Source organism: Henckelia pumila, chromosome 1 (assembly GCF_033568475.1).
Source record: "Henckelia pumila isolate YLH828 chromosome 1, ASM3356847v2, whole genome shotgun sequence".
In the NCBI taxonomy this organism is placed as follows: domain Eukaryota; kingdom Viridiplantae; phylum Streptophyta; class Magnoliopsida; order Lamiales; family Gesneriaceae; genus Henckelia; species Henckelia pumila.
Window position 1 is genome coordinate 84,254,702 of NC_133120.1, and position 11,595 is coordinate 84,266,296.

The 11,595-nt window shown below is 46.6% G+C and overlaps 2 protein-coding genes across 2 annotated transcripts; both read right to left on the reverse strand.

Annotated features, from left to right (window-relative positions):
* Window positions 1–5,652: 5,652 nt before the first annotated feature.
* Window positions 5,653–8,343, reverse strand: LOC140866858 (uncharacterized). Its single transcript, XM_073271919.1, has 3 exons — window positions 6,937–8,343; window positions 6,358–6,884; window positions 5,653–6,103 (listed from the first exon to the last, which is right to left on the reverse strand). Exons 1-3 carry the CDS (start codon window positions 8,341–8,343, stop codon window positions 5,653–5,655), a joined length of 2,385 nt encoding a protein of 794 aa, XP_073128020.1.
* An 86-nt stretch (window positions 8,344–8,429) lies between these two features.
* On the reverse strand, window positions 8,430–9,497 carry LOC140866870 (uncharacterized). The gene has a single exon (XM_073271930.1). It carries the CDS (start codon window positions 9,495–9,497, stop codon window positions 8,430–8,432), a length of 1,068 nt encoding a protein of 355 aa, XP_073128031.1.
* Window positions 9,498–11,595: the final 2,098 nt, after the last annotated feature.

The window sequence follows — 11,595 nt, forward strand, 5'->3', positions numbered from 1 at the left end:
AAGATCCGACTTGGGACGAGAAATAATAAACCTAAACAACACAAAACTTCTCTGTTTCTGCTTTTTACCTGTTTGTGTAAGCTAAATTATCTTTTTCTATCCTTCAACTATAACACATTTTTCCTCCTTTTACTCATTTGATCTTATTTTATAAATATATTAACTGTTTAAAATTATGATGAACTCATAAAACTATGTTCCGGAATCCAACTCGGGACCTCTCGCGGCCTGCCATTTCCTTATTTTAATTTTTAACTATAAAATCCTACTTTTGGTTGCTTCAAACTGACGAAGATCGCGATTCTTTTTGTTTCGATCCAAAATATTATTTTGGCGACGCGTTCAGCGACATACTTATTTAAATTATGATTATAATTTTGACATTTTTTTTTATTCAATATTGATGAACCTCAATAAAGTGATCTCCTTGGATGAGCAAATTAGCCGCGCTAACAAAACTCCTCCAATAAGTGATGAGCTGTTGTTGACCTGAAACCACGAACAATAGTGTTAAAGGGGGCCGGAAGATATTCCGGCGTATTCCCTCCGACGCTCAAGTCAGATGCTAGGATAGCAAAATATAGAGAGTAGTGTGTGCACACGAGTAAAAAATTAGGATGCAAATGATGAAAATGAACCTGATATTTATAGGAGAGGGCTCCGGATTTAGCGCTTACCTTCCTTATCAAGAACCCGAGAATCTCGGGATCACGATCCCGAATATTTAGGCTGAGTTTTCTCCCGAATCTTGTCTAACGAATGAAATAATGATACGCTTAATCTGAGCTGAACTGTCGTCACTAAGACTATATTGATGCTCTCCTTAGGGTCATATAGAAATGGGTGAGTGAGTTATTGCTGAACCTCTGCACTCACCCTAGACCACTGATCCTAACATCTTAGCCAGCTTACCAAGGTTGTCCAACCCCTCTATTAAGCTAACTCCCTATTGACACCGGGGCCGAGCTGAACTCCTCGAGCTCCCGACCCGAGCTGGTAATTATGGTGGGGGAACTTGGCTGAGCTCCCGAGGCTCCCGACCCGAGCTGGTAATTATGGTGGGGGAGCTTGGTCGAGCTCCCGAGCTCCCGACCCGAGCTGGTAATTATGGTGGGGGGCTTGGCCGAGCTCCCGACCCGAACTGGTAATTATGCTGGGGGAGCTTGGCCGAGCTCCCGACCCGAGCTGGTAATTATGGTGGGAGAGCTTGGCCGAGCTCTCGATCTCCCAACCCAAGATGGTAATTATGGTGGGGGAGCTTGGCCGAGCTCCCGAGCTCCCGAGGCTCCCGAGCTCCTGAGCTGGCCCTAGTTGATTAAGGAAGAGCTTTTATGTTAGGGTCATCGAGGAACTGAGGTGTCTTCCTCCTCCGGATATCATAAGTCCCCCCTCAAAAGTCGAACTGAGGTCAAAGACTCGAAGTTCGTTATTCTTATTCTGAGATGACCCCAAACGAATGCCAAGCTGAAGTGCCCCGCCGAGCCCAGCTGTCATTCTGACAAGTACTATGTAACGGTAACTTTTGGAATTTCAGAGAATCTGAGCCGTCCATCTGTCCTAAAACCAATGACCTAGATTGATCTGGGCTTTCTATAAATAGGCCTCGCTGTAAAAATTATTTTCACTTTTACTTTTGCTCCCCTTGCACATTTTATCTTTCTAGTTTTCTCTCCCGAGCTTCCCTTGTAAGTTAGTATTTATCTTATTTTAATGGCTTCCTCATCCCTCCCTCATGCTGAGAGTTTGGATGAGGTGTTTGCTGAGGTGGATCGTTATGATTCCCTTGAAATCACCCCATCAGGAGAGCATAAGGGCAAGAACCCTGCTCCTGCATCAGTTTCGGCTAGGGATGATGACCTGGGCAATGATCCCGAGGCCCCCGCGGTACCGTGGTATGAGCTGTACCCTTCCGAGCTAGACGCTTCAGATGAGGAGAAGATAAGAGCTCTATCCCACGCGCCCGAGGACTATGAATTCATCATCCCTGATCTGGATGACCGAGCTGACCATCCTCCGATGGGCTATTATACATTTTATATAGATCAGCTGGAAGCCGGTCTGAGGTTCCCCCTCCCCTTGATCTGTCAACAGCTTAGCCGCTATTATGAGCTCCACTTAGGCAGTTCACCCCTAACTCTTTCCGAACTCTCTGTAGCTTCATAGTTCTTTTTAGGACCTTAGGCTTTGAAGTGAGTTGTTTCACCATCTGTAATTTTTTACTTCCCAAACGTTCTGAGGAGGGCCCTTTTTATTTTTCATGCCGACCTAATTGTAAATTTTTCAAGGGCTCTCCTAGTTCCAACAAAAATTGGAAGAGCTCTTTCTTTTTTGTTCACCCCACTGATGATTGGGATATATGCTCCCGATGGAGGGACACTCTCCCCCTCTTTCCTGTTCCCGCCCCGGGCTTCCGACAGGGGGAATTATTTACAGGAGCCCAAAGGGTCATAGGGGGAAGGTGCTTCGATATTTCTGCCCTTATGGCAGAAGATCTGCTCTGCCACCACGGGCTCAGCTCGGTGGATGTTTCTGTCCGCGGCAATTTAGGTATGGCCCTTCCCCCGGCCTTGCTCCCATTTATTGGCATTATTATCATTTAACTGACCTTCCCTCTTCTTTGCCCAGAAAAAAGAGTTATGGACGCTGCCCTGAAGAGAATTTTCGAAAAAAAGAAGACAGTCGCCCCATCGGGGGGCAAGGCTGAAGGGAGCTCAGTCAAATCAAAGGCCCCTTTGCCCTGAGCTGCTGCCATATCTGAGCCTTCCTCCGCCCCTTCTAAGGGCTCAAAAAGGCGTGCTACATCGAGCCCCCACCCCGAGGTGGTGGAGCTGGAGTCTGGGAAGTTCAGCATTCCCGAGGTGATTACCGTGAGGCAGTTCAGGTCAGAGAAACTCCAAACCCCCGTGGTGCGGTGTCGATCCAACTTCTTTGAAATGTATCACGATGAGCTCCGAATCGTGGGAGTGGGCCCAAATCCAACAGCTGGCTCAGTCCTTTGGGACATGCTTTCTCAAGCCGATGCCGATTATGTTAAGAGCCTTGGCTGGGCTGAGCTCATCCAGTGCTCGAACACTGTTTTCGCTGAGGTGATATGGATTCTACATACCTTATGCTCAGCATTTTTACACTAAACTCTTAACCTCGTTTGCTTCGTCTTTTTTTTTTTTTAGGCTGCCACCCTGAATGCCGAGGTGTCTCTCCGAGCTTCCATTGCTAGGAAGCAACTTATTAGGGACACCCGGGGTTATGAAACTCACATTGCTGAGCTGAACCAAAAGCTAGAGGACCTTAACCTATCTCATGAAAAAGAGGCGGCCAACCTCCGAGCTCAGATGGAGGAGATGCGGATGGGCTTCCAAGCTGAGAGGCTGAAGCACCAAAATGACCTTCGGATCTCTGAAGTTCAAAAAGAAGCCCTGCAAGGGGAGCTCAAAGGATCTCAAGATCAGCTCGGCCAAGCTACCCAGGAACTAGAGGGAGCTCGTGCCGAGCTAGCAAAAGGAGTAGAGGGCTTCAAGGCGGCCTTCATGGAATCAAAGGAGTTCATGGACACAATCGCTGAAAAATCTTATGGCTACCTGGCTATAGGTTTCGAAGGATGCACCAAGCAGTTCCAGGAGGCCGGCTACCCTCCTGAAGGGACTCCCCTTGACTTTTTGAACATGGAGAAGTGTGCCCTGGGCTCCGCCATAGGTGAGGAGGATAAGGAGAGAGAGGGTGAAAATGAAAACAATTAAGTTTTGTATATTTGCTGATGTAAACACACATTTTTTTTTTATGAATGCTCTTATTTTCCCTTTGTAATCACATCCGAGCTAACCTGAAAAATGAACTGAGCTCCCTGAAGGGAGGCACCATAAATACTGGAAACAATTCATTCGAAGGAGAACTAAGCACCCTGAGGTAGGCATAATAGACATTGAAAATGATTCCAACACCCGAAGGTGAACTGAGTTGGGCTTCTGGATTGAGGCAAGATAAATACTTAAAAATTAACCAACTCCCGAAGGTGAGCTGAGCTGAGCTGAGCTGATCTCCCTAAGGGAAGCATGATAAACTCTAAAAATAATAACAACACCCGAAGGTGAGATGAACTGAGCTCCCTAAGGGAAGCATAATAAACTCTGAAAATAATACCAACACCCGAAGGTGAGATGAACTGAGCTCCCTAAGGGAAGCATAATAAACTCTGAAAATAATACCAACACCCGAAGGTGAGATGAACTGAGCTCCCTAATGGAAGCATAATAAACTCTGAAAATAATACCAACACCCGAAGGTGAGATGAACTGAGCTCCCTAAGGGAAGCATAATAAACTCTGAAAATAATACCAACACCCGAAGGTGAGATGAACTGAGCTCCCTAATGGAAGCATAATAAACTCTGAAAATAATACCAACACCCGAAGGTGAGATGAACTGAGCTCCCTAAGGTAAGCATAATAAACTCTGAAAATAATACCAATACCCGAAGGTGAGATGAACTGAGCTCCCTAAAGGAAGCATAACAAATACTGCAAGGTCGGATATAGGCTTAGAACGCCGCAGGTGAGCCGAACTGATCCTAGAGATCCGAGCTGAGCTTCCGTCTCTACCAAGCTGAGCTTTCTAGCCGAGCTGGCAAATACTTCGAGGAATTTTCGCCGAGCTCCCGACCTGACTTTGCTTATTCTGAGCTCCTCCTCTCTCCCGAGCCGAGTTGATCAACACTTAGAGGAATTTTAGCCGAACTCCCGACCTGACCTGGCTTATGTGACCCGAGAGCTTAAATGGACTCCCGAGCTCCCGACCTGACCTGAATTTTGTGACCCGAGAGCTTTAATGGACTCCCGAGCTACCTACCTGACCTGAATTTTGTGACCCGAGAGCTTTAATGGACTCCCGAGCTCCCGGCCTGACCTGGCTTTTTGTGACCCGAGAACTTAAATGGACTCCCGAGTTCCCGACCTGACATTCCCCTGCTCCAATTTTACCTTGATAAGCCTGATGTGAAATAGCCTCTCTTATTTTTTAAGTGTGCCCAACGGGATCTCTATGAAGTTTACCCCTCTTGTTTAAGTATGTACTGAATTGAGCTACCAGCACTAGATGTGTTTAAGTTAAAACGAGTGTGTTTGGTTAAGCCGACTAGGATAATGAGCTGAACCAAAATCAAGGGCCAAAGAGGCGTGACTAAGGTGATGAGCTGAACCAAAGTCAGGGGCCTAAGGGGCGTGACTACGGTGATGAGCTGAACCAAAGTCAGGGGCCTAAGAGGCGTGAATAAGGTGATGAGTTGAACCAAAGTCAAGGGCCTAAGAGGCGTGACTAAGGTGATGAGCTGAACCAAAGTCAGGGGCCTAAGAGGCGTGACTAAGGTGATGAGCTGGACCAAAGTCAGGGGCCTAAAAGGCGTGACTAAGATGATGAGCTGAACCAAAGTCAGGGGCCTAAAAGGCGTGACTAAGGTGATGAGCTGAACCAAAGTCAGAGGCCTAAGAGGCGTGACTAAGGTGATGAGCTGAACCAAAGTCAGGGGCCTAAAAGGCGTGACTAAGGTGATTAGCTGAGGCATGTTTACATCAACATTTCTGAAAAAATAACTGCTTATAGATAAACATAGAAGGTAGCTTGCATGGATTACAACTTAAAGGAAAATTGAACTTGCAAAATTTAAGAATAATATTTGCGTAAATTGTAAGCGCTCCAAGGTCTTTTCAGCATCTTTCCCTTTGAATCTTCCAAGTAGTAAGCATCCGAACTGAGCCTCATCACCACCTTGTACGGTCCTTCCCATTTAGGGTCGAGCTTCCCCACAGCCACCTCCTGAACTTTTCTCAGCACCAAATCTCCTACCTGGAAGCCCTTCCTGCGCACCCGATGATTATAGGACCAAGCTATCCTATTTTTGTACGCCTCAATTCTGATGGCAGCAGCTTCTCTCTTTTCATCCAAGAAGACTAAGTCTTCCATTCTCTTTTCTCCATTCTTTTCATCGTAGAAAATGATCCGAGCCGACTCTTCTCCAATTTCTGCTGGCAAGACCGCCTCATTTCCATAAACCAGACTAAATGGAGTCTCTCCGGTTCCAATTTTTGGCGTAGTACGATATGACCATAACACGCTAGGGAGCTCTTCCACCCAATTTCATTGGGCCTTTCCCAAGCGCGTCTTCAAGCTTTGTACTAAGGATCGGTTAGTCACTTCCACCTGGACATTGCTTTGGGGATAATGGACAGAGGTGAAGTGCTGTTGGATCTTCATCTCTTTACACCATGCTTGCACCCGATCTCCTTGAAATTGTCTCCCATTATTAGAAATAAGCTTCCTAGGTACCCCAAATCTGCATACTATATTCTTCCATAGAAATTTCAGCACTTCCCTTCAGTAATTCGAGCCAAGGCCTCCGCCTCCACCCACTTAGAGAAGTAATCAATGGCGACCAACAAGAATTTCTTCTGAGCTGGGGCTGGAGGGAAGGGACCCACAATATCCCTTCCCCACTGATCGAAAGGACACGCTGCCACGATTTCTTTCATTAATGCTGCTGGCTGATGCTGAAGTCTGCTATGTCGCTGACAACTGTCACAAGAAGTCACCAAAGCTATGGCACCTTTCAAAATAGTAGGCCAAAAATATCCCACTAAGTGAACCTTACGGGCTAGAGAATAAGACCCCAAGTGATTGCCACAACACCCCTCATGTATCTCCTTCAGGACATAATGAGCTTCCTTAGGGCCTAAACACTTGAGAAGAGGTCCAAAAAATGACCTCTTATAAAGAACCCCCTCCACCATCACAAAGCGGAGACTCCTCTGCTTCAACCGATATGCCTTCTTTGAATCTTTTGGTAACTCGTCCTTCTCAATGTATTCCAAGAGCTCTTTTCTCCAGTCACTCTCTTCCTGAGCATGGTGTGAGCTCAGTAGAAGGTGTTAATTCCACTTGCACGACTACCTCTCTGTTTTTCCATTTATGAAGTGAGCTAGCCATCTTGGCCAGATAATCTACTTTTTCATTGCTATCCCTCGAAATTTGTTCAAACATTACCTCATCAAAGAGACCCCGAGCCTCCTCTATCGCCCTCATGTATTCCTTTAACTTTTCATTTTTGACTTCATACGTTCCATTCACCTGCTGAGCTACTAACTGTGAATAAGAGTAGAGTTGCACCCGAGCTGCCCCAGCTTGCTTAGCTGCTCGGAGGTCAATTAACACAGCCTCATATTCGGCCTCGTTATTAGAAGCTCGAAAATCCAATCTCACTGCCAATCTAATCTCATCTCCACGAGGGGAGATCAAAAACACCCCCACTCCACATCCTTCATTATTAGAAAAGCAATCCACATATACTTTCCAAAAACCCTCTGCTTCCATATGTCTCGTTTCGGCCAGGAAATCAGCCAACGCCTGAGCCTTAATGGCTGACCTTGGTTCATACTGGATGTCATACTCACTGAGCTCCGTAGTCCATTTCACCAATCTTCCCGAAATATCAACTCGAGTCAATATCCTCCCAATGGGGTTGTTGGTAAGCACCACAATAGGATGTGATAGAAAGTAAGATCTGAGCTTCCTTGCTGTCATAACCAAGGCCAATGCTAGTTTTTCCACCTCCGAATACCGGAGTTCTGCACCCTTAAGGGCATGTGAGAAGAAATAGATAGGGTGTTGAGCTGCTCCCTCCTGCCTAATAAGTACTGAGCTGACTTCCCCTTCCAAGGCTGACAAGTAGATGTACAATGGTTCACCTGGAATAGCCTTAGCCAATATAGGTAGTTCAGCTAAATAACTTTTTAGGTCATCAAATGCCTTCCCGCATTCATTATCCCATTCAAATTTCTTGGCTTTGCGAAGCACTTTGAAGAAAGGTAAACTTCTATGGGCTGATCTTGATATAAATCGAGACAAGGCTGCTATCCTTCCTGCCAACCTCTGAACTTCTTGCAGATTACGAGGAGCAGACATGGATCGGATAGCCTGCACCTTCTCAGGATTGGCCTCTATGCCCCTCTCAGTAACCATGTACCCCAAAAACTTACCTCCCCTCACCCCAAATACACACTTCTCCGGATTAAGTTTCACCCGATAAGCCCTCAAAGTCGAGAAAGTCTCTTCAAGGTCAGCCAACAATCCCACATCATCCTGAGACTTCACCAGAATATCATCCAAATAAACTTCCACATTTCTGCCAATTTGGGAGGCGAACACTCTGTCCATGAGCCTTTGATAAGTGGCTCCTGCATTCTTCAAACCAAAAGGCATCACTCTGTAACAAAAAGTTCCATGAGAGGTGGTGAAACTTACTTTGTCCTGATCTTCCTCCGCCAAAGGAATTTGGTGATACCCCTGATATGCATCCATGAAGCATAAGTACTGATGACCTGCCGTAGAGTCAACCAACTGATCAATTCGAGGCAGTGGATAACAATCTTTGGGGCATGCCTTATTCAAGTATCTGAAATCAACACACATCCTCCACTTGAGCTCTTAGGGACCAAGACCACATTTGATAACCAAGTAGGGAACTGCACTTCCCTAATGTGTCCTGCCTCAAGGAGCTCATCCACTTCTTTTTTAATGACCTTATCCTTTTCCGGTCCAAAGTGTCTCTTCTTCTGCTTTATCGGCCTTACTCCCGCCAGAGTGTTGAGTCGATGAACCATAATTTCCGCATTAACCCCTGTGAGCTCTGACACAGACCAAGCAAAAACATTTTTGTTCTTCTTCAAGCTGTCAACCAATCTTTGCTTTACTGATGGGCCGAGATCAGCAGCTAATTTAACAATCTGAGCTCCCGGGCTTAACTCCACCTTCTCATGACCTTCTTCAGACATCAGAAGCACCTTCTGACCCAGCACCCTCGATGTCCGACCTACTGAAACCATTCCTACCTCCTTCCTCTTCTTCTTTGCATCAATCTTTACCTCATTCACATAACACAACCGAGCTGCCTTCTGATCACCCCGAACAACCCCCACTTCTCTTCCACTTGGGAACTTCAACTTCTGATGATAGGTGGATGCCACAGCTCGAAAATCACTCAGGGCAGGGCGCCCCAATATTCCATTGAAAGAGGATGGTGCATCCACCACGGTGAAGCAAGCCATTTTGATTACTCTCTGCTCTCCATTTTCAAGAGATAATGGGAGCACTATTTGTCCCAACGGTTGCAAAGCATGACCCGTGAACCCATACAACTCCGTGGTGATTGGGTCTAACTCAAATCCTTCCAACTTCATTTGATCAAGGGTTTCTTTGAAGATAATGTTTACTGAGCTACCAGTATCAACAAAGATGTGAGCCACATCATAATTGGCTATGGTCAAGGTGACCAATAAGGGATCATTATGAGGTACCAACACATCCTTTAAATCTTCCCTTCCAAAACTAATGTTCGGATCGGTAGGACAGCTAAGCTGAGAATTTACCTCAAAATTTTCCAATCTGCGCCCGTGAGCTTTGCGAGCCCTTCCTGAATCTCCATCTGTAGTGCCTCCTGAAATCATATTGATCATGCCCCTATGAGGGTGATTTGCAATTTGCTCAACCCTATCTTCCTGACCATTTCATGGAGCTCTTCTTTGATGATCAGGTTGGTTTCCCCTTACTTTATTTCTCTGATCCCTCCATTGAGGAGCTCGGCCTTGGCGAGGAGGATTTGCTCTCCGAGTCAGCTCAGCCCTAAGTCTAGCATCCTCAGAAATAATTCTCTGCACCTCCTCGCCTAGCCTCTGGCAGTCATTAGTGATATGCCCATACTCCTGATGAAAGTCGCAAAACTTGTCGGATGGCGGTAACCGCGGGCCTTTCTCAGCATTCCGAGGCCTCACAAGCGCTCGCCTATCCTCACAGACTTGCATTGCCTTCTCCAGGCTTACCGAGAGTGGTACGTAAGGGTAGGGTCCCTTAGCCCTGTTCATCTCTTCCGCAACCCTTTTTCTTCCAACTTCTGCCTTCCCTTCTACCTTTGCTCCTATCTTGGTACTTGGCTTACTCTCAGACGTTCCTTCATGTCTCCTTTGCCTCTGTGCATCCTCCAAATTCACATACTTCTCAGCTCGACTAAGGAGCTCATCATAAGTCAAAGGAGGCTTCTTTACCAAAGATTTGAAAAACTCTCCTCCCCTCAACCCTTGAGTGAAAGAGTTTACCAAGGTATCAGCAGTGGCCGCAGGTTCCAAAGCTGCTGTATTGAAGCGCTGAACATACTCCCTCAAAGGTTCCACCTCAGATTGCTTCAGATTAAACAAACTAAGAGAGGTATTCAAATATTTTTTGCTACTCGCAAATTGGTGTAAAAAGGCTGAGCTGAAGTCATTGAAACTTCGAATGCTACCAGGCTGTAAAAGGTTGAACCATTTCTGAGCTGATCTCACCTGAGTGGTGAGGAAGACCCAGCATTTAATTGCATCCGTATATCTGTGCAACAGGGCTGCATTTTCAAACCTTCCCAAATGTTCCTCTGGATCTGAGCTCCCATCATACTTCCCTAAGGTGGGCTGCGTAAAATTCGCAGGGAGTTCTTCATCTAAAATAACCCGAGCAAAAGGGCTTTCCCTCTGTATTGGCCCAGGCCGACCTCCGACTTGCCGACCCAATCTCCTGATCTCTTCCCACATTGCATCCATTTGGTTTGGCTGACCTCCAGGTGGAGGGGGAGGAGGTGGTGGATTCTGACCCATGGCTGTTTGCACCATTTGAGTGATGAACTGGCTGAGCTGATCTACAGTCATGTCCGCCACATTCCCTCCTCCCCTCCCTCTTCCTCTTCCTCTTCCCGCCATATCTACGCCTTAACTTAAATTTCCCACAGACGGCGCCAATTGATGAACCTCAATAAAGTGATCTCCTTGGATGAGCTAATTAGCCGCGCTAACAAAACTCCTCCAATAAGTGATGAGTTGTTGCTGACCTGAAACCACGAACAAGAGTGTTAAAGGGGGCCGGAAGGTATTCCGGCGTATCCCCTTCGACGCTCAAGTCAGATGCTAGGATAGCAAAATATAGAGAGTGGTGTGTGCACACGAGTGAAAAATTAGGATGCAAATGATGAAAATGAACCTGATATTTATAGGAGAATTCCTTATCAAGAACCCGAGAATCTCGGGATCACGATCCCGAATATTTAGGCTGAGATTTCTCCCGAATCTTGTCTAATGAATGAAATAATGATACGCTTAATCTGAGCTGAACTGTCGTCACTAAGACTATATTGATGCTCTCCTTAGGGTCATATAGAAAGGGGTGAGTGAGTTATTGCTGAACCTCTGCACTCACCCTAGACCACTGATCCTAACATCTTAGCTAGCTTACCAAGGTTGTCCAACCCCACTATTAAGCTAACTCCCTATTGACACCGGGGCCGAGCTGAACTCCTCGAGCTCCCGACCCGAGCTGGTAATTATGGTGGGAGAACTTGGTTGAGCTCCCGAGCTCCCGAGGCTCCCGACCCGAGCTGGTAATTATGGTAGGGGAGCTTGGCCGAGCTCCCGAGCTCCCGACCCGAGCTGGTAATTATGGTGGGGAGCTTGGCCGAGCTCCCGAGCTCCCGACCCGAACTGGTAATTATGATGGGGGAGCTTGGCCGAGCTCCCGAGCTCCCGACCCGAGCTG